General features: G+C 40.6%; 1 protein-coding gene across 16 annotated transcripts in view; it reads left to right on the top strand.

The window, feature by feature from the left end:
• The window catches only part of LOC148869156 (transcription initiation factor TFIID subunit 1-like), a 197,337-nt gene that overhangs the window by 53,739 nt on the left and 120,636 nt on the right, over positions 1-22,962 (top strand). For 15 of the 16 annotated variants that reach the window (XM_088973213.1, XM_088973212.1, XM_088973209.1 and 12 more), the window contains one exon: positions 5,506-5,674. The exons of the other annotated variant lie outside the window; for it this stretch is intronic. In XM_088973213.1, the coding sequence (XP_088829339.1) occupies positions 5,506-5,674 (169 nt within the window). The remainder of the gene's footprint in view (positions 1-5,505; positions 5,675-22,962) is intronic. 16 annotated transcript variants of the gene reach the window in all.

Below are 22,962 nucleotides of genomic sequence, written 5' to 3'. Positions count from 1 at the left end.
ATATGAAGAGTGGAAGATAGGAGTAAGGAGTCTGTAGGCTTGACAGTTCACTTGCCAGAAATAGAGGCAAGAGAACCATTAGCTACGGTGATTTTGTCACGACCAGGAAGCAAATCATACGAAAGAAACAGAGTGGAAAGTTTGGTCATGTGATCAGAAGCACCTGAATCTATGATCTAAGGGGTCTTGGGATTACCTGAGGTGGATGCATGGTTAGCAGAAGCTCTTATACCTGAGTGAGCAAATGCGGTGGTGGCTGAACTTCCAGAAGGGTTGGATGATGAAGTTACACCTTCAAGCTAGCTGATCATCTTTCCAAACTTCTCAAACTCAGCTTTCATGGCTGTCAGCTGTGCACAGACAGTCAACCTCTGTATCTGTACCTGTGGTTGCATGTGCACTTCCTGTCTTTCTACTATCATTTTTCTTCTGGAATCGGATAGGGACAAGACTCGGATGCAATTTCCAGCACTTGTCCTTAGTGTGTTTCGGCTTCTTGCAATATTCACAGACCACCTCCTTCTTTCCTGTGCCACTGGGAGCTCCTATAATCCCTTTGGGTTTAACCCCCATATTTGCAAAATGATCATTGGTGTTGACTCCTTGAACCTGTACTTTCCTTCTACTCTCTTCACTGCTGACCAAAGCATATGCTTGTGACAATGAAACACTTTTCTTGGACAAAATGTTCTGCTTTGTGATGTCATGTTCAGGATTCAGCCCTGTTAGGAAATCAAAGACCCTGTTCCTTTCAACTAATTTCCTGTATGTTTCAGCATCATTGGGGGTTTTTCATGTCACAACCTCTATCAGATCAATCTCTTGCCATAGATATTTCAGGGTTGAGAAGTATGCTGCAAGTGATTTCTCCCCCTGCCTTAGATTCTTCACATCACTCCTCAGTTTACAGGCTCTGGCAACATTCAGTTTTTGGGAGTAGACACTATCCCAGATTTCCTTAGTCGAGTTCATCCAAAGATAGTGTTGACTAATCTGTGGCTGCATTGAATTCACAAGCCACCCAATCACTATGTAGTTCTCTTGCATCCATCTTTCTCTGGGGGGGCTTTCTTGCTCCTAGAAATAAACCCCCATTTTCCTCTGCTACAAATATGGATTTTCACTGATTGTGACCATGCCAAGTAGTTGTCCCATCAAGTTTAACTGTAGTTACAGCCAACATAGAATCGGCTGGGGTTCCCAAAGTCTGTCCATATTCAGCAGCATTCTTGCTTTCAAGGTCCGAGGAATCCATCATGCAAAGACTTCAGTTAGGGTTTTAATAAGTTTTCCAAGGTACAGGGAATCTTGATGAACTTAGTTTGAGCTGAATTGGCAACAACGACCAGCTCACAAAAAACAGTTCAGTCTTGATAACCGTGACAGTCCAGATTGGTGACGACACTTTCTATAGTAATAATTACTATTTCAGCCTTCAAGGGACAACCAGCAGACCTCCAAACACAAAGTATTTCAGGTCCCCAACAACCGTTGGCCCAAAGAGAAGAAATAACAGTCCACAGTCCTTAAGAGGCCTTTTGACAAACACTTTGTGTGCAGTAGTTAACACCCTACTGTTAACTAGTAGGAACCACTTCAATAATGTTTTGTATAGGTCCAAAACAAAGGCTGGACAGAATTTTTGGACTAGTACCACCGAGTCCAAATCAGTTTCAGCAACTTGACAGTCCAACAACATCCGAATTACACTTCAAAACACCCAGAAATCTCTAAGTTGAATCAGTCCAGCAACAGCCGAACAGTAGGGCAGAATGGAGGAGGGTTTCAAATACTTTAACAGCCCTCCCAAGCAACGAAAATAACCTAGCAATAACTAAGATAACTTACAGTAAGTGAATCTCTGATTTGAACTTCAAACCAGGCCGAATACCTTTCTCTCTGATTTCAAATCAGGCCGAACACCTTGCTCTCTGATTCTTCCTGGTCACCGAACTATTCTCCAAGTGTGTAGAGATTTGGGCACCCTCCAATGACCTCCAAGAACCAGGTGAATGACTTTAAACTTCTAGCCTTAGAACATCCTCATGCAGTTGGCTGGACTAGAACCACATGAGGGTCACGCCAAGCTCTGGCCCGCTCTGAGACCAAGTTGAAAACAATCCTCTTGAAGTATAGGACTGCTTGAGATTAGATGCAAAACCAGAAAAATGAACAAGAGAAGATTAAGAAGTTGAGAGAGAGAGAGAGAGCTGGCGGCAATGAGAGTTAGAGAGTGAGAGGTTCGAACTAAACCTCCCTCCAACACTGTAAACATTTTATTAAGTTAATCTTTGAAATATTACAGAGAGGCCCTTGAGTGGGCAAGAAATTACAGAAACAGAACATTACAGAGTATGGGCCCAGAATAGGGCCCATTACAGAGGGAAACATAAACATAACATGAAATAACAGTCTATGGGCCATTCGGCCCATCTCCTCTACAGATATCTAAATTTGATCTGATCCGATTGAATTTCTGTAAAACTTAACAAATTATTAAAAGAAAAAAACATAACAGTCTATATAAATAAAAACAAAAAATACAAGCATTTTTTTCAGCTATTTTTATCAAATGTATATGTCTTTTTTATAAAAAATAATATAAAAAATACAAAAATGCAATATAAACATATTTATAAATATTATAAATAACTAACTTATATGTGTGTGCGTGTATGTATAGTAGGTGATCCGAATTCGATCAGATTTTTTAATCACATCCTATTATTCGGTCTGATCCAAAATCTGATAGGGGGATATCTGAACCCTGTTGAGTGATTGGGCCAATGTTAAGTTATTAGGCCCGGCTTTGTTTTATTTTATTAACTTTATTTAGTTAGGAAGTTATTGGGCCTTAGGCCCATCAGTTTATGTTAGTTTATGCCTTTTCAGCTACTTACTAGTAGCCGACCTACTAAGGGTATTCTTGTATTTGTATATTCTTTTTATAAAGTATATAAATCAAAGGAAAGGGGCGGCCAGAAGTAATTCTTTTTGGCTACCTCTCATTCTCTTCTTCTTCTCTTTCTTTCTTTCTAGCTGAAACCTTTCATCATCTTCTTCTTTTCTTCACCAAGTTTATATTAAAAAGCAACTATCAGCTTTTCTACTAACCCAGAAAAATTGGATTGGATTTGAATTTGAATAGGATCATGATCTGATCCATTTGCACCGCTATGAGAAGGACTGCAAATAGGATGGCTGATTCTCCTGCTAAGCAAGGGATCATAAGACAGCAACACAGCAACTTTTTTAGGCTTCATTGTAAACTTGCTTGTGTTCTTGGGTTGGCAGTCTTTTCATCTGAATGTGTTAATTTTATCTCTTCTAATAAAATAAATTTCATTTGCCAATAAAAAAATAGGACTGCTTCATGATTGTTGAAAGGTAAAACATAGAGCATCTGAGACGGTTTGAATATCACAAGTTGAGTCCATCTCGGTCTTCCTTTAACCTCACACACCAAGGCTTCCTTCCAGATACTTTAACCATCCTCCAAGCTTTCTACCCTCATCGACATCTTTGATTGAATGTTTTTTACCACTAACACTTCTGGTGTGACAATTAATTTGTCCTTGTATGTGTTAATCACTTCCCTGCCCTCCTTTGTCTGGGGCTTTACAGGTTCCATCTTACGACTCTCCACAATACCTGTTCCAGAAGTCAGCTCCATTTCAACTTGGGAACTGGAAGCTTTCCATCCTTCTCCTTGATTTCTGTTGGGAATAATGATGGATTTGCTTTGGCCTTTACCAAAAAATTCCAACAAGATCGCATGTGCTCCTTTCATATTTTTCTCTAATCTCTGTGAAATACAATCTCTCATTATCCCTGTATTTGCTCCATTTATGGTCACCATCATCCTCAGATGCCAGATCCAGAAAATGGACAAACCAATCTAGGCTGTATCTTGTGAGGTAAGTGCAACCCCTGCCCAGCTCAGTTATCTTGAGCAGTTCCTCACTGGCTAAGGTTACATGGTGAAAGGAAAAACATTTGGATTCAATTTGAAGGGACAAGATGTGGGTAAGGTTTAAAACAGAGCTACTGGTTAAAGTATTGTGGCTTTCACAGAGTGGGTAAGGTTTGAAGCAGGGCTATGTGTTAAGGTGATGTGGTTTACAAGTTGTGGTTGAGGTTTTCATGGAGGTCTGGTGACGATTCTGGAAAGTTCACACTCTGATACAATTTCCATCCGCCTGAAATGCATCCTGCTTTGATCGCAACTTCATAAACTTCATCTTCCAATACCTAGAACAAAAAATCTCAGAAAAAGAAACACCAAAAGAACCATATAATTCACTCGGAAAACCGCTTTTGAACACTAAGGGAACTCTTCATTCATGCTCGGTAAACAACCCTTTATCAAGATGAAAGAATCAAGAAGCTGATAAAAAAAGAGTAAAGAAGACACAAATATAGTGACTAACTACACACACAAAGGGTGAATAGGATCACTTGCATTGGGCTCGTTTGTAGTGTAAATGATTTGCACAGTCTGTCATGGTTTGGTTTTCCTCCACTGACAGAAGTAAGAAATATCTCATGGACCTATTTCTCCCCTGATACATTAGAATGACATAATGAACCTCCAACCTCCACTCTTACTTCCACCTATATGGTTTGTTTTCTAATCAAAGAACAGCTCCTCTGTTTGCAGAGAATAAAAAAGCCATTACCCAATGTTGGTCCCAGCTAAGGTTCAAGGTATTTATATGATACACCCCATATTGGGCGTATCGTGTTGTATCTTTAGGTGCCTGATACACCTGTTTACAGGTGTTTTCAGAAACCTTTTTTATTAAATAATATATATAAAATAGTCTTAAAACTGAAATATGAAAAAACTAAAAAAAATAAAATGCACATGGTTCAAAGTGCTGATACAGAGAGGTGTATCAATACTTTGAACCATGGTCCTAGCTATCTGTGGTCTTGGGAGGGGTAGACTGGTTATGGTCTTAACTTTTGGCACATTTTGCACAAAATCATATCCTCAGACTCGAACCTGGTTCTCATGCTGGCCAGCCTGAGATTTTACTATTACACTGGGTAATGGCCCCTTTTGGAATTAATATAGAGGATAACTGCATAAATGGTCCAAATCATGATTTCCAGGAGGATGATCATTAATTTGGGAGTTAAGAAAATCAAATTAGAAATACTTTTTTCTGTCATTCTAACATAGGAAGTTGAATCTTCTTACGGTTTCAGTGAGTCTAAAAAGCCATGAAAATTTATCTTCTCAAAAAATATATGAATAAAAATCCATATATTGGTGGTCATAAGCAAGGAACATTTGGATGGTGCTAGAGGGACTGGGGAGTGGATCAGAAAAGTCTTTAATTAGACTAGAAACTACATTTGATTGTCATTTGCTTGCATTAGTTTAGCAATGAATACTGTAGTTAATTGTGATACCATTTTTTCTTTGAGTTTAATTTTCTCATTTTCTTGTTCTATTTATTTCTTTCTGTACTTGTTTTGTTGCATGTGATCTTCTAGGATGGACCTGACAACATGCAGAACTCATTAAACGCCAAAACTGTGACGTCACTTCCTATTTTATGTATTGAAGATGGAATGGTGGTATTAAGGTTCTCTGAAATTTTTGGCTTTCATGAACCTTTAAAGAAAGAGGAGAGGAGGGACCATAGATATTGGGTTCCTAAAGGTAAGTGGTAATATTCTAGCAGTTGCTATTCAGAAATTAATGGTTTCAAAATGTCATGCATGGATATAAAGGGAGCTAGGCAAGACTAGGCAACAGGGTAGGGCCTTGTCAACTAGTTGGTGGTTTTCAAGTAGAAATAAGATCTATTACATACAGTGTATGTTATATGTTGGCAAGATTTATGCTTCCACTTATTATAAGCAATAATAGTTTCCTATAAATCCTAACTAGTAAAATAAACAATATTTAACATACTTAAGCATGCAATAATTCAAAAAACTTGAAAAAAAGCACTGAACATCAATTTTTCTACATGCACAAGATTTTGGCATGCAATCAATTATTGGGGCAAAGCCTCTGTTCTAATGCCTAAAATAGCAACAGGCAAATGAAGGTGACAGAAGCCCTATTTATCCTGTATTCTCTAGAGAATGGGAAGAGGACCCCCTCTGTTTGTCAATCGAAATGAGAGAGTTTCAAGGGAGGGGGGGGGGAGGGGGTTGGCAGCATTATTGATTTTGGTCAGTGTTTTAAAAGCATAAGGTGCAAAAAAGCTCAAGGGCTATTTTGTGCCGGAGGTGCAAGGCAGGGGTGCCCCTTTTGAAGCAAGGCAAAATATCAAAAAAATTCAAAAAGCAAAATATTAAAAATGTTAAACATATTATTAATTAAAAATATAAACTTAAATTTTAAAATAAATGCTTAAACAACCTATTATCTCAAGTTAAAATACATAAACATAACATGTAAAACATATTTATAATTTAAATTTAAAATAAAATCAGGCATAACATATAAAAATATTCAAGCATGTCAACTCTTAATCTCCTTATTTTTTCCCAATTGCATTACTTCAAATAGCTAATGTGATGTCAAACATTATGCATTCTTGATTCTATGAGCTACCTTTGTACCAAGACCTCGAGGCATGCCCAAAGAAGTCCATATCAGGGTCTTAAATCCTTAATCCCTTTAAAAAAGGTTTTAGAACTTGAATTGTCTTTTAAAAATATCTTTTATTAGGATGAATGAATGAGCAATATTAGAAAATATGGAGTTTTCGGAAGGCGCACGCCTTTTGAAAGTGTTCCTCCTAAGACATAGGTGAGGTGCATACCCTAAACTGTGCCTCACCTTTGTGCCTAGGCACGCCTTTTAAATCACTGATTTTGGTCCTTGCACCTCTTACCTTGTTGTAAGTGCCCATGACCTGATAGTGGGAAATACCTGTTTAATCTTCAATTTAAGCTGTTACTCAAGGTTCTTTTTTTTTTTTTTTAATTTATTTTTCCAAACCATGGTTCATAGTAAAAATTAAAAAGGTACCTGATGGTTTGGACTTCAAAGAAGAGTTGTATCTTTTATGCAGTAATGTAACCAATACTTCTGTACCATGTCACACATTGCCGACTCTTTTTACTTCCGTAACACAAATCACTTAAGTTCATTAATATTATACCATTGAGATAGTTACTGTTTTCACTAGGAGAATCAGTGGAGAATAGAGAAGAAAGAGAAAAGAGAAGAGGGAGGGGAGAGGGGAAGGGAAAGGATCGAAAGCCAAAAGATAGGTTGGCAGCACCCTCTTCTTTATTTATAATAGAGACAAAATAAAAATGATGAAATCACATCTATACCCCCAACTGGCAGTCTAATGAAAAATAACATAAAATTAACACGGGACGACTTTCTAACAGCTCACTAACAGCACTGTGACAACAAAACTAACAGCACTCCTCAAGTTGGGCTGCGTATGTCAATCATGACAACTTGTCTCAAAGTTAATTGTGTCGCAGACAATGGAAGTCTTTTTGTGAGAACATCAGCAAGTTGTTATTTTGAACTAATAAGTGTAGACTTCCCCCTTCTCAGGCTTCTCCCTTCTAGGGCTGTGAGCGTTAAACCCCCTCTCTCTTGACAAGTTCTTGTCCACAGTACTTCAGCCACCCCATGTGCCATAGCTCTATACACTGCCTCAGCACTTGACCATGCAACTACATTCTGTTTTTTCTCCTCCATGTCACCAGGTTCCCACCCAAGGTACAGTACCCACTGCTGGATTTTCTATCATCCACAAAACTTGCCCAGTCTGCATTTGTATAAACCTCCACCTTCATGCTGTTGTGCTTCTTGAACAACAAACTAGTTCTAGGATACTTCAAGTTTTTGAGGACCCTCTCAACAGCCTCCAAGTGTGGTACTTTAGGGAAATGCATAAGATGGCTTAGAACCCCCAAAGCATAAACAATTTTAGGGCATGTCATAGAGAGATACAACAGTCTTCTTGCTAGCCTTTGAAACTATTTCACATCCTTCAAAGGTTCTCCATTGCAATCGCCTACTTTGTGATTAGCATCAATAGGGGTATCAATTGGCTTTGCCCCTAGTTTACCGGTGTCCTTCAAGAGATCTAGGATATATTTTCTTTGAGAAACAAAGATACCCTTTTGTGAGCAGGCAACTTCAATTCCAAGGAAATACTGTAGGAGTCCTAGATCTTTCACTTCAATTTGGGTTGCTAAAAACTATTAGCTTTTGCATCTTAGTTCCTAGTTGCATGTGATGATAATGTCATCTACAGTTCTACATATACTATTAGTACTGCAACCTGTCCATGATTCCTCTTAACAAAGACTGACATTGTTTGAAATACACCTGCTGAACCGCCTGTTGGAACCTGCTAAATGTAGAGAACACTGATGTGGGCCCCATGGATGTGGTCCCCACTGTGTTCGTATGACAGCACAGCATGTACTCTTTGTTAGTTATGTCAGTGTTTGTTGGTAGTTATTTCAGACAGCTTACTATTTCAGCTTATTATTAGTTTATTTGCCATGTAAGCATTAAGGGCAATTCTGCCTTTTTCTACAATTAGTAAACATATAAATATTAAGAGTAGGGCGGCAGATTCATTATTCTGTCCCTCTCTCTCCTTTCTAAAACCCTTGTGTACTTCTGCTTCTTTTCTCCTTCTTTCTTCTTCTTCTTCTTTTCTTCATTTGAAAACCTTTTTACTTTTGGATTCAAGACTGATTGTAGTCTTGATCGACTACTTGGTATCAGAGCCAATATAGGGTTTCTCATGTGTGTCTAGTCCAGCCGACCACATGAGAATTGCCTAGGGCTGGAAGCTTAGAAATAACTATTCGTGGCTGATTCTTGGAGGTTACCAGAAGGGTTTAGCAGCTGTCTGAAGGTTTGAAGAGGCTTGGAGAGTGTTTTGGTAATTAGGAAGAATTTGAGAAGGTTAAAAAGATCGATATTTGGGTTCAGGCCAAGATTGAAGGTGGCGATCAGAGTTTTCTAGGTAAGTTTTTATCTTTCCTTGAGATCGTCATCAGTCAAAGATAGGTTGGACTTATCTAGGAGGAGCGGCTGAGCTCTCCTTTATTTTCTCAGAAGCGATCAGCGTTCTCTGATTTTTTAGGGTTTGTCCTTAACCCTACGGCCAGATTTGACTGTGAACCTATTTGGAAGGTGCAGCTGAGCACTGTTTCTGTTCTCACAAGGATTTCCTTAACCCTATGATCAAACCCTAAATCTGTTTCAGCATTCCAGATTGTTTGTTTTCTAAGTGAGTTCTAGACTTGTTTCGGCTTCAAAGCCTATTCTGGGGGGTGAGAACCTTTATGAAGAATTGGACTGCTTACATTATGAACTGTTGATTGGTTTCAGATCAGATCTGAACTGAGTTAATACAGAATTCTGTTTCCCTTGTTTGTGGAAGACTTAGGCTGACTGTGATCAGTTGTTTAAGTGTTGTTTTCTATTACAATAGCTCTAACGGTTGTTGATTTCTGATTCTTAACCAAGAATGGAGTTCAAGAATCAAGGGGAAGGTGTTTTTGGGACTAGCAATTATGGTAATATGTCTGAGATTGCATTTCAGATTACAACTGTGAGGTTTGATGGATCCAACTATTTAGAATGGGCCCAATCGGCCATGATGGCTATTGGAGGAAGAGGAAAACTTAGCTACCTATTGGGAGATGTGAAAGAACCATCCAAGGAGGACCTAATGTATACCAAGTGGGTTCAGGAGAACTACTTGGTTATGACATGGCTGTGCAACCCTATGCAGCCATATATCAGCCGGAACTATTTGTGGGCAAAAACAGCCAAGGAGATCTGGGATGTCATGAAAGAGACTTATTCCCAACCCCTTAATGTTGCTAGAGCCTATGAATTGAAGTGTGAGGTTAATAACCTCAAGCAAGGAGAGAAACCAGTCTCTGTTTACTTCTCTACTCTTAAATCTCTGTGGCGTGAAATTGACCGTTTGGAAACACTTGAGTGGGAAAGTCAGAAAGATGCACAGACTCATAGAAAGCATGTTGAGACTAATAGGGTGTTTGAATTCCTAGCTGGTCTGAATTCTGATTATGATATTGTGAGACAACAGATACTAACAAGGGACAGTGTGACCTTATCTCAAGCCTGCTCCTTGGTGCATAGTGAAGAGACTAGGAGAAAGGTTATGATGTAGCTTCAACCCTTCCCACCAGCCTTGGCAGCAGTTAAACCTAAGTCTGGGGGTGATACAGAAAGGGATATGAAGAAGGAAGATAAGCGGGATCTAGTGTGTGAACATTGCAAGAAACCCAAGCATACTAAAGACACATGTTGGAAGCTGCACCCTCATCTAGTCCCAGCAAAATTGAGGAACAAAAGGGGTAATGCTCATATGGTTGTTAATATTCTGCATCCTCATCGGGCACAAAAGGCACGCCCCTAGACACCTTAGTTGCTGTTTGGGCTGCTCTAATACAGTTGGAAAAGGAGGTTGGGAATTCAGCTCAGTCATCTCAGTCATCATCAGCTCCTGCCACATCAACCTTTGCTCATTCAGGTACTCGTGCCTCAGCTTACCATGCTTCAGCTCTAGGTAACACTGAACATTGTTGGGTAATAGACTCAGGTGCATCTGACCATATGACTAGCTTGCCATCACTGTTCACTATCTATCACTTATCTTCTGGTAGAGATAAAGTGTCCATTGCTGATGGTTCCTTTGTTCCCATTTCTAGCAAGGGAGACATCAAGTTGTCTAATACCATTTCCTTATTTTCAGTTCTGCATGTTCCTAAGCTTGATACTAATTTGTTTTCAGTCAGTAGTATTTCAAAACATTAGAACTATTCAGTAACCTTCTTCCCTGACTGATGTGTTTTTCAGTACTTGGAGACAAGGAAGGTGATTGGGACTGGTCGTGAGATGAATGGGATCTATCTACTTTGAGAGAGTTCTCATTGGAAAGATCATGAAGATAAGAAGTCTTTTGTTTCTCAGTCTGTCAGTCCGGTTATGCTTTGGCACAATCGGTTAGGTCATTTATCATTTCGGTCTTTGAAGAGTCTGTTTCCTAATTTGTTTGAGTCAGTTCAGATGTCAAATTTGAGATGTGAGAGTTGTGAGCTTGCAAAGCATTGTAGATATCTTATTCCTTGAGTAATAAAAGAAGTAGTAATTCTTTTGATGTTGTGCACACCGATGTTTGGGGCCCGTATCACATCCCTTCTATGGGGGGGGGGGTACAAATATTTCCTGTTGTTTGTTGATGACTATACCCGTTTTTCTTGGGTTTACCTTGTACGTTCTCGAGATGAGGTTCCTGCTCTGACCCAAACCTTTCATCAGATGATTTTAACCCAATTCAGGGTCAAAATCAAAATCCTTAGATCTGATAATGCGAAAGAATACTTTGCCAAGCCGTTGGCCTCTTATCTACTTGATCATGGGATTATTCACCAGAGCACTTGTCCTTATACACCACAGCAGAATGGGGTTACCGAGAGGAAGAATAGGCACATTTTGGAGGTGGCTAGAAGCATTATGTTTACCTCCAATGTGCCTATCCATTTCTGGGGCGATGCTATTCTCACAGCAGTGTATCTCATTAATCGGATTCCTTCACGAGTTCTTGACATGAAGCCTCCGTTTACCCTTCTATACCCAGATGAAGAGTTATTTACTGTTCCCCTTAAAACCTTTGGTTGCACCTGCTTTGTTTAGATTCTTGGACCTTATTACTCCAAATTTGACCCTAAGGCCTCCAAATGCATTTTTCTCAATTATGCACAAACTCAAAAGGGTTATTGCTGCTATGAACTGACTTCCGAGAGGAGATTTGTCTCGATGGATGTTACTTTCTTTGAGGAGGTATGCTATTACCCTAGGGTTTCTCCTCAGGGGGAGAGTAGTGAGAATGAGAGTTTTTTTCCTCAGGGGGAGAGTAGTGAGAGTGGGGTTAACTCATCTGAAGTTCCTTTACCCATTCCATTGAGTGATGAGGGCTGTAATGGGGAGGGTTGTCAGAGGTGTCAGGAGTTGAAAGTCTATCACAGGCGGTGGAGGCAGGTTGATTTCGGTCATCAGTAGTCCAGGCCAGCCCAGTTTCTTCTGTGGATCCAGATCCAGGTACTACAGTTCCCTTATCAGATCCAGGTCCCATTGAGATACCTTCCACTATTGCTACTTCACTTTCTTCGGATGACCTTGACATTGCAGTCCATAAAGGGAAACGACGTTGCACCACATCCACAACTCATTACATTTCCCAGTTTTTGTCCTATGATCACCTGTCTCCCTCTTACTGGTCCTTTCTCACTTCCATTGCTGATATTCCTATCCCCAGAACAGTGGAGGAAGCCTTGTTAGTTCCTGAGTGGAAATATGCAATGAAGGTTGAAATGGATGCCCATCTGAGGAATAATACTTGGGAGTTAGTTGATCAACCCAAAGGAAAGAAACCAGTTTAATGTAGATGGGTATTTATCGTGAAACATAATGCTGATGGTTCCATTGAAAGGTATAAAGCCCGACTAGTTGCAAAAGGATTTACTCAGACTTATGGTATAGACTATTTGGAGACTTTTGCCCCAGTGGCAAAGTTGACCACTTTTTGAGTTCTGTTAGCCCTTGCAGCGAGTTATTCTTGGCCTTGTTCCAGATGGATGCTAAAAATGCCTTTCTAAATGGAGACTTACAGGAAGAAGTCTACATGCAATTACCCCCTGGATTTTATGATGCAGAGACAGGTAAGAAGGTTTGCCGGCTGAATAAAGCCTTGTATGGACTAAAGCAGTCCCCCAGAGCTTGGTTTGATAGATTCAGACAAGCCCTTGGAAAATTCGGCTATGTACAGGCCCAGTTAGACCAAACATTGTTCATTAAAAGAGTGGACTCTTCTTTAACCTTGCTTGCTGTATATGTGGATGATATTGTGGTGACAGGGAATGATAATAGTGAGATTTAAGTCCCTCAAACAACTCCTTCATCAAGAGTTTGAGGTGAAAGATCTGGGTGCACTATGATACTTCTTGGGTATTGAGGTTGCTAGATCTAAACATGGGATCTTTATTTCTCAAAGGAAGTATGTTCTAGATCTGTTAGCAGAAATTGGAAAGTTGGGTTTCAAGCCTGTAGATACACCCATTGAACAGAATCACAAGATCAGTGCAGAGGGTGGAGAGCCTCTTGTAGACAAAGCTATGTTCCAACGGTTGGTTGGAGAACTCCTATATCTTTGTCTCACCCAACCAGGCATTAGTTATGCATTCTCCTAGAACTACTGACCTCCTTGTAGTTGAGAGAATATTAGTATATACTTGAGGAGATGTCCAGGTAGAGGTATATTATTCAAGAGTAATGATAACATGAAGATAAAGGTCTATACAGATGTTGATTGGGCTGGGAGTGCTGATGACAGGAGGTCTACCTCTGGATATTGTGCCTTTGTAGGAGGTAACCTTGTCTCTTGGAGGAGTAAGAAACAAAGTGTTGTTTCTCGCTCTAGTGCTGAAGCTGGATATAGATTGATGGCTAATAGAGTGGCTGAAATCCTATGGCTGAAGTCATTACTTGAAGAGTTGGGTATTGATTATGAGAAGCCCTAGATGCTATATTGCGATAATCAGGCTGCTATTAATATAGCTCACAATCTGGTACAACATGACAGAACTAAGCATATCCAAGTTGATCGACATTTTGTCAAAGAAAGGGTTTCACCAAGGCTGTTCCAAGGAAGAAGTTAGAGGCAGACCTATGCAAGTTGGGAATGACAAATATCTATTCCGAACTTGAGGGGGAGTGTAGAGAACATTGATGTGGGCCCCATGACTGTGGTCCCCACTGTGTTCATCTGACAACACAGCATGTACTCTTTGTTAGTTATGTCAGTGTTAGTTTGTAGTTATTTCAGACATCTTGCTATTTCAGCTTATTATCAGTTTATTTGCCATGTAAGCATTAAGGGCAATTCTGCCTTTTTCTACAATTAGTAAACATATAAATATTAAGAGTAGGGCGGTAGATTCATTATTCTGTCCCTCTCTCTCCTTTCTAAAACCCTTGTGTACTTCTGCTTCTTTTCTCCTTCTTTCTTCTTCTTCTTTTCTTCATCTGAAAACCTTTTTACTTTTGGATTCAAGACTGATTGTAGTCTTGATCAACTACTCTAAACCAGGCTCTAGGATGTAAAGAGACTGGGCCGAATGGGCCCTAACAACCTTTTGTGTGATATCCCTTATTTTATCTTTTATTTTATGTTGATGGGCCTCACTTAATGGGCCTGTTATTTATTCTTATTTTATTTTCTTTATGTAACTGCCAAGCTGGCCGCCCACTTAAGGGTATACTTGTCAGCATCAATTTTTTAGAGATTAATAAAATAGGGTTAGAGGAGAAGGGTGATTAATTCGACTTCTTCTCTTACCTCTTCTCTTTGCCATCTTCCTCTCTTATACAGTTATTCAGATGTATTCTATTTTGCTAATCACTAAATTTAATCTTGATATTAGAGGACTGATTTACATCTTGGTATCAGAGCAGGTTCAGTTCCTCTTGTTTTTTCTTTGTTCCTGTACACTCTAAAATCAAGAGAGTGTATGGAGAGATAGGCTCTCTATAGTATAGAGAATTACTTGCCTAGTTGGTAGAAGGGTTTGGAGAGTTTAGTGCTGGCCAGATTTTGCCAAGAAGTGATGCTGCTTTGCTGATGCCCAAAACCCTAGCCGACTAGAGATTTTCGAGGTTACCAGGAAAGGTGAAGCCTCAGTATGGCGCTCTGTGCTTGGAAGGTGTCTTGTGACTGCTAAAGGAGGGCGGTGGGTGCGACAGTGTCTTCTCTCTTCCTCCCATCTGCTGGACGGTGCAAAACCCTAGTTTTTCAAGCACCCAAGTTCCGGTTTGACTTCAAGTAAGTTTACATAGTCAAAATTTTCTGTTCTTTGATTTCTGTTTGATTAATGGAGGCATACGGAAGTGAGTTCAAGCAGGTGCCAGTTTCTGGACCTACTTCAGTAGATTCCGTTTTGACTGGTGTTACCACAATTAAGCTAGATGGGACGAACTATCTTGCTTGGGCACAGTTTATAAAAATCTATGTTTGTAGTAGAGGAAAACTCGGGTATCTCACAGGCAGCAAGGTGAAACCCGAAGAGACAGACCCTGAATTTGAAAGATGGATGCAAGAGAACTATACTGTTATAGGATGGTTAGTCAACTCTATGCAACCCCATATAAGCCAGCACTATCTCTGGATGTCTTTGGCTAAGGAGATATGGGACAGTGTAACTGAGACCTATTCAATTGGAAAGTGATGTGAAGAACCTGAGACAAGGGGAGAAGAGTGTGGCAATCTACTACTCTATACTAAAATCCCTATGGCAGGAAATTGATGTTATGGAGACAGTGGTGTGGGAGAGTAAAAAGGATGCTGAAATGTATAGAAATCTAGTGGAGAGAAATAGGGTGTTTGAGTTTCTCACTGGACTCAACCCTGAGTTTGATATTATCAGATAGAACATTTTGGCCAGGGATGACGTTACTCTTTCACAAGCATATGCTATGATAAGTAGTGAGGAGAGTAGGTGGCAGGTGCAGTTGCAGAGTCCATCTACAGAACATTTTGCACTTGCGGGAATGAAACCGAAGGGCCCTTCTGAGAAAAGAGAGCAGATGTGTGAATATTGCAAGAAACCACGACATACAAAGGACACCTGCTGGAAGCTTCATCCTGAACTTCTTCCTGATGGGTTTAAGAACAATAATAACCCTAAGAAGGGCAGTCAGGTGGGAAAATCCAAGACTGCTAATGCTGCTACAGTGCCTGAAGGGGGAAGTAAGGAAAGCGAAGAAAAATCAACTATTGAGTAGTTGGCTGCAATGAAGCTGGATGTTGAGAAGTATGGGAGGCTCCTAAATTACCTGGAAGCTACAGTTTCTTCAACTCACCCTTCCAACAGTACATCATCCTCATCGGCTTTTGCTCACTTAGGTACTTGTGCTTCTGCGAATCATGCTTCAGCTTCAGGTAATCATAAAATCCCTTGGATTATTGATTCCAGTGCATCAAACCATATGACCAGCCTATCTAACCTGTTTTGCTCATATCACTTCCTCTCTGGGAAAGAGAAAATATCCCTTGCCGATGGGTCTGTTGCCCCCATCTCTGGTAAAGGTGATATAAAGACCTCTGACACCCTGTTCTTATCTTCTGTTCTTCATGTCCCTAGGCTTAACACAAACCTCTTATCTGTTAGTAGCTTAACAAAGTCAATGAATTGCAACATAACTTTCTTTCCCACTCATTGTGTTTTTTAGGACCTGCAGTCTCGGAGGATGATTGGGAGTGGCCATGAGGCGAACAGAATATACTTGTTGGACACACCAGATCAAGCTTTGGGACCACCTCATGGAGTTGCTTTAGAGTCAGTCGTGTCAGAGTTTGTTAACAAAATTTTATTGTCATTTTCGGTTTGGTCACTTGTCCTTTTCTGCTTTGAGTCATCTGTTCCAAGATATGTTTAAAGGAGTGTCTTTATCGAGTCTTCATTGTGAATCATGTTAGTTGGAAAAGCATTTTAGACATTCCTATTCAATTAGCAATAAAAGATCATTTTCTCCTTTCCATATTGTTCACTCTGATGTGTGGGGGCCATATCACTTGCCAACCATGGGGGGTTACAGTTACTTTATCCTTTTTATTGATGATTATTCACGTTACATTTGGATTTATCTCATGAAATCCAGGGATGAAGTACCAACTATTGTGAAAAATTTTCATGAACTCATCCTCACCCAGTTTAATACCCGTATCAAAATATTCCGCTCTGACAATGATAAGGAGTATTTTGAGAGAACCCTCTCTACCTATCTTGAAACTTTTGGGGTTATTCATCAAAGTTCTTGTTCCTACACTCCACAACAAAACGGGGTGGCGGAAAGAAAGAACAGGCATGTGGTTGAGGTTGCCAGATCCCTCTTATTTGCATCCCATGTTCCTATAAAGTTTTGGGGAGATGTTGTTCTTACTGCTACCTTTCTAATCAACCGTATGCCCTCCCGGGTCCTTGGCTTTAAAACCCCTTTTAGTCATCTCCTCCCGGATGAGGATCTCTTTTCTCTTCCTCTCTGTGTGTTTGGGTGTACTTACTATGTGCATATTCATAGTCACCAAAGACACAAGTTTGAAACTAAGGCTTATAAGTGCGTGTTTCTGGGATATGCTTCCACACAGAAGGGTTATTGCTATTTTGATCCAGTTCGTGGCACCCGCTTTGTATCTTGGGATGTCACCTTTGCAGAGTTGACTCCCTTCTTTAGTATTCCTCCTGAGGGGGAGAAATCTGATGAGTACTTTGCTATGTCTCCAGCTGTTCCTCTTCCCATCCCTTGTGAGTTTGATCATGGGGTGTCCACCTCTTCCACTGGACCTACCCCTGATGTCCCTACTCCTCCTCTTGCTTCTATTCCTGCTCTCCAGAGGTGGTACCAAAGGCAGAGATTCAGACATGTGCAAGTTGTTTCCACTCCTTCAGAAGAGCATCTTGCCACTCCCATCATTCCTGAGGAAACAGGTCAGCCCTCTACTGACCCATCTTAGACTGTTCTAGACCTTGACCTTCCTATTGCTCTTTGCAAGGGCAAGCGGAAGTGTACAACCCATTGTATCTCCAAACACTTATCTTACAACCTTCTCTCCCCTTCCTACTTCTCTTTTCTTGCCTCTGTTTCTTCCCATGTGATACCTAGGTTTGTACCGGAAGCTTTATCTCAAGATGAATGGAGGGAAGCTATGATGACCGAACTTGATGCATTGCATAAGAATCATACCTGGGATATTGTGGACTTGTCGGAAGGGAAGGAACCAGTGGGTTGTAAATGGGTGTTTACTATTGAATATCATTCTGATGGCTCTGTTGAGAGGTTTAAGGCTCGGTTGGTTGCTAAGGTTTACACCCAAATGTATGGCATTGACTATCTTGAGACATTTGCTCCTGTAGCTAAGATGACTTCAGTCAGGGTTTTACTTTCTCTAGCAGCTACTTTTGACTGGCCCCTACACCGGTTCGATGTTAAAAATGCCTTCTTGAATGGAGAACTACATGAAGAGGTCTATATGTCTCTACCTCCAGGAGTGTATGGGAAAGAAATGAAAGGCAAGGTGTGTAAACTACAAAAATCTATTTATGGTCTCAAACAATCTCCTCGGGCTTGGTTTGAGAGATTTCGGGCTGCTCTTGTCTCTTTTGGCTACATTCAAACACAATCTGATCATACACTGTTCTTGAAGAGAAATGACTCTCTGGTGACCTTCTCGATTGTTTATGTTGATGATATTGTGGTCACGGGTAATGACATTGAAGAGGCCAGTAAACTAAAAGCATTTCTCAACTCTGAATTTGAAATCAAAGATTTGGGAGATCTTCGGTATTTCCTGGGCATTGAAGTTGCTCGATCTAAGGATGGTATATTCATATCTCAGCGCAAATATTTCCTTGATCTTCTTGTTGAAACTGGTAAACTTGGAGCTAAACCCATCTCCACTCCCATTGATCCTAATCATAAGCTTTCTGCCACAGATGGTGAACTTTTGTTTGTTAAGGGAGTGTTTCAGAGACTGCTTGGGAAGCTGTTATACCTTTGCATGGCTCGGCTAGATATTTCCTATGCAGTCAGTGTTATTAGTTAGTTTATGCATTCTCCCAGAGATACTCATCTAGCTGCTATGGAAAGGGTTCTGTGCTACTTGAAAGGTACTCCGGGGAAAGGTATTCTATTTGCTAAGCATGGTCACATGAAGCTGGAAGCCTTTACTGATGCAGATTGGGCAGGATGTATTGATGACAGAAGGTCCACCTCTGGTTATTTTGCTTTGGTTGCTGGGAATATTGTGTCTTGGAGGAGTAAGAAACAATTGGTAGTTGCTAGATCCTTAGCTGAAGTAGAATACAGGGCAATGGCTCATGGTGTGTCAGAATTACTATGGCTACTATCCCTTCTAGAGGAATTGGGGGTGGACTACGAGAAACCAATGATGCTCTATTGTGACAGCCAAGCTGCTATCAACATTGCACATAATCCTGTTCAACATGACAGAATTAAGCACATTGAGGTTGACAGGCATTTCATAAGGGAAAGAGTTTCTTCAGGAGAAGTTTGTTTACCATTCATCACATCAGAAGACCAACTGGCTGATATCTTGACCAAGGGAGTTCCAAGGGGGAAATTGACACACTATATAAGCAAGCTGAGCATGATTGACATCTATGCTCAGCTTGAGGGGGAGTGTAAAGAGACTGGGCCGAATGGGCCCTAACAACATCTCTTGTAATATCTTTTATTTTTTGTTGATGGGCCACACTTAATGGGCCTGTTATTTATTATTGTTTTATTTTCTTTATGTAATTGCCAAGCTAGCCACCCACTTAAGGGCATTCTTGTCATCATCAAATTTTTAGATCTTAATAAAATAGGGTAGAGGAGAATGTAGAATGATTCGACTCCTTCTTCTCTTACCTCTTCTCTTCGTCATCTTCTTCTCTTGTATAGTTATTCAGACCTGTTTTATTCTGCTAATCACTAAGTTTAATCTTAATATTAAATAACTGATTTACATTTGTGTGCAAATTGAAGAAGTCATTTTATGGCTTGAAACAATCTCCACGTGCTTGGTATGATAGGTTTAGGGCTGTTCTTATTCAGTTTGGATACACTCAAACTCAATCAAATCATACCCTCTTTGTTAAGAGGAGAAATAATCTAGTTACATTTCTTATTGTTTATATTGGATGGTATTGTTGTTACTGGCAGTGGTACACAAGAAGTTAATGATCTCAAGAAGGTATTTTCATTAGTTCTGAATTTGAGATCAAAGACTTGGGGGAGTTGAGGTATTTTCTAGGCATTGAAGTTGCTAGATCCAAAGAAGGTATTTTCATTACTCAGCGGAAGTATGTGTTGGATCTTCTCATTGATATTGAGAAACTTGGTGCTAAACCTTTCTCCACCCCTACTGATGTGAATCATAAACTCTTAGTTGACGATGGAGAACTTTTAGCTGATAGGGGAGTGCTTTAGGGATTATTGGGGAAATTTCTTTACCTATGTATGACTCGTCCAAACATTTCATATGCTATGAGTGTAATTAGCCAGTTCATGCATGCCCTAGAGACACATATATGGTTTCCCGTGAAGGGCATACTATTTGCTAAACATGGTCATATGAAGGTAGAAGCATATACAGATGTTGATTGGGCAGGTAATATAGATGACATGAGGTTCACATCAGGCTGTTGTGCTATGGTAGCTAGTAATATTGTTTCCTAGAGTAGAAGATCAAGACTGCAATCAGTCTTAAACCCTAATAGATTTTAGGTTAAGAAAAGTAGAAGAAAAGTGAGAGGAAGGAGGAGGAAGAGAAGAGAAACAGGAGAACACAAGGGTTTGAAAGGAGGGATAGATTCTAACACATCTGCCGCCGCCACTCTCTTAGTATTTATAGGTTATGTTCAGTACATAGAGAAAATGACAGATCTTCCCTTAGTACTTACATGACAAATAAAGTAAATAAAAAACTGAAATAAATAACAATTGAAATAACAAACTAACCCCAACTGACACTACTATGATTGAAACAAATAATTACACATGCTGTCCTGCGAACACAGTGGGGACCACTGCTGTGGGGCCCACATCAGTGTTCTCTACACTCCCCCTCAAGTTGGGAGTAGATATTTATCATTCCAAACTTGGATAGGTCTGCCTCTAACTTCTTCCTTGGTACAACCTTGGTGAGGATATCCACGAGCTGCATATTATATGTGATATACGGGAGACACTTCTTGTGATCCGACCCTCTCTCGCACAAAATGTCGATTAACTTCGATATGCTTAGTTCTGTCATGCTGCACTGGGTTGCGGGCTATATTAATAGTTGCCTGATTATCACAATACAACATCAAGGGCTTTCATAGTCAATACCCAACTCTCCAAGTAGTGATCTCAACCATAAGATTTCAGCCGCTCCGTTAGCCATTGACCTGTATTCCGCTTCAGCACTAGAGCGGGAAACAATGCTCTGCTTCTTACTCCTCCAAGAGACATGGTTACCTCCCACAAGGGCACAATATCCAGAGGTAGACCTCCTGTCATCAGCACTCCCAGCCCAATCGGCATCTGTATAGACCTCCACCTTCATGTGATTATTGTTCTTGAGCAGTATACCTCTACCCGAGCATCTCTTCAAGTTTGCTAATATTCTCTCTGTCGCAAGGAGATGAGAAGTTCTAGGGGAATGCATGTACTATCTGACAACACTAACTGCATAACTGATATCTGGCCGAGTGAGTCAAAGATATAGGAGCTTTCCAACCAACCGTTGGAACATAACTTTGTCTTCAAGAGGCTCTCCGCCCTCTACACTAATCTTGTGATTCTGTTCAATGGGTGCATCAACAGGCTTAACACCTAACTTTCCAGTTTCCGCCAACAGATCTAGAACATATTTTCTCTGAGAGATAAAAATCTCTTGTTTAGATCTAGTAACCTCAATACCCAAAAAATACCGTAGTGCACCAAGACCTTTCATCTCAAACTCTTGATGAAGGAGCTGTTTGAGGGACTCAATCTCATGGTTATCATTTCCTGTGACCACAATATCATCAACATATACTGCAAGTAGTGTCAGAGAGGACACCACCCTCTTGATGAACATTGTATGATTTGACTGGGCCTGTACACAACCGAACTTTCCAAGGGCTAGTCTGAACCTATCAAACCAGGCTCTAGGTGACTGTTTCAAACCATACAATGCCTTGTTCAGTCGGCAAACCTTCTTACCTGTCTCTGTATCATAGAATCCAGGAGGCAACTGCATGTAGACCTCTTCCTGTAAGTCTCCATTCAGAAAAGCATTTTTAACTTCCATTTGGAATAGGGGTCAAGAATGATTTGCTGCAAGGGATAACAGAACTCGAATGGTGGTCATCTTGGCTACTGGGGCAAAGGTCGCCAAGTAGTCTATACCATAAGTTTGGGTGAACCCTTTTGCGGCCAGCCAGGCTTTGTACCTTTCAATAGAGCCATCAACATTATGCTTCACAGTGAATACCCATCTACATCCCGGTTTCTTTCCTTTGGGTAGGTCAACCAGTGCCCAAGTATTATTCTTCAACAGGGCATCCATTTCGACTTGCATTGCATCTTTCCATTTTGGAACTGATAAGGCTTCTTGCACTGTTCTTAGAATAGGGACATTGGCAATGGAAGTGAGATAGGACCGGTAAGAGGGAGATAGGCGATCATAGGATAAGAATTGTGAGATGCAGTGAACTGTAGATGTGGTGCAATGCCGTTTCCCTTTGCGGACAGCAATAGGGAGATCAAGGTCATCCACAGGAGGGGAAGTGGCAATAGTGGAAGGTGTCTTAGTGGGCTCTGGGACTGTAATACCTGGATTTGGAGTCGTAGAAGGAACTGGAGCTGGCCTGGACTGCCGATGACTAGGATCAACCTGCCTGCATCGCTTGTGATAGACTCTCAACTCCTGATCCCTCTGACCACCCTCACCACTACAACCTTCATCACCCAGTGGAATAGGTAAAGGAACAACCCCACTCCCACTGTGCTCCCCTTGAGGAAAGAGACTCAAAATCCCACTCTCACTGCTCTCCCCCTGAGGAGAAACCCTAGGATAATAGGGTGTCTCCTCAAAGAAGGTGACATCCATGGAGACAAACCTTTTCCTTGAAACATGATCATAGCAACAATAACCCTTTTGAGTTTGTGCATAAGCAAAGAAAATGCATTTGGAGGCCTTAGGTTCAAACTTGGAATGATGAGACCCGAGAAGCTGAACGAAACAGGGACAACCAAAGGTTTTAAGGGGAACAATGAACAACTCGTCTGGGTATAGAAGGGAAAAAGGGATTTTCATATCAAGAACCCGGGAAGGAACCCGATTAATGAGATATACTGCCGTGAGGATAGCATCACCCTAGAAGTGA

The sequence above is a fragment of the Nelumbo lutea genome, chromosome 2, assembly GCF_056320005.1.
Source record: "Nelumbo lutea isolate HS-2025 chromosome 2, American lotus-T2T, whole genome shotgun sequence".
Lineage (NCBI taxonomy): Eukaryota > Viridiplantae > Streptophyta > Magnoliopsida > Proteales > Nelumbonaceae > Nelumbo > Nelumbo lutea.
The sequence above is the reverse complement of the archived record's forward strand: the minus strand, read 5'-3'. Positions and strand labels throughout refer to the sequence as shown.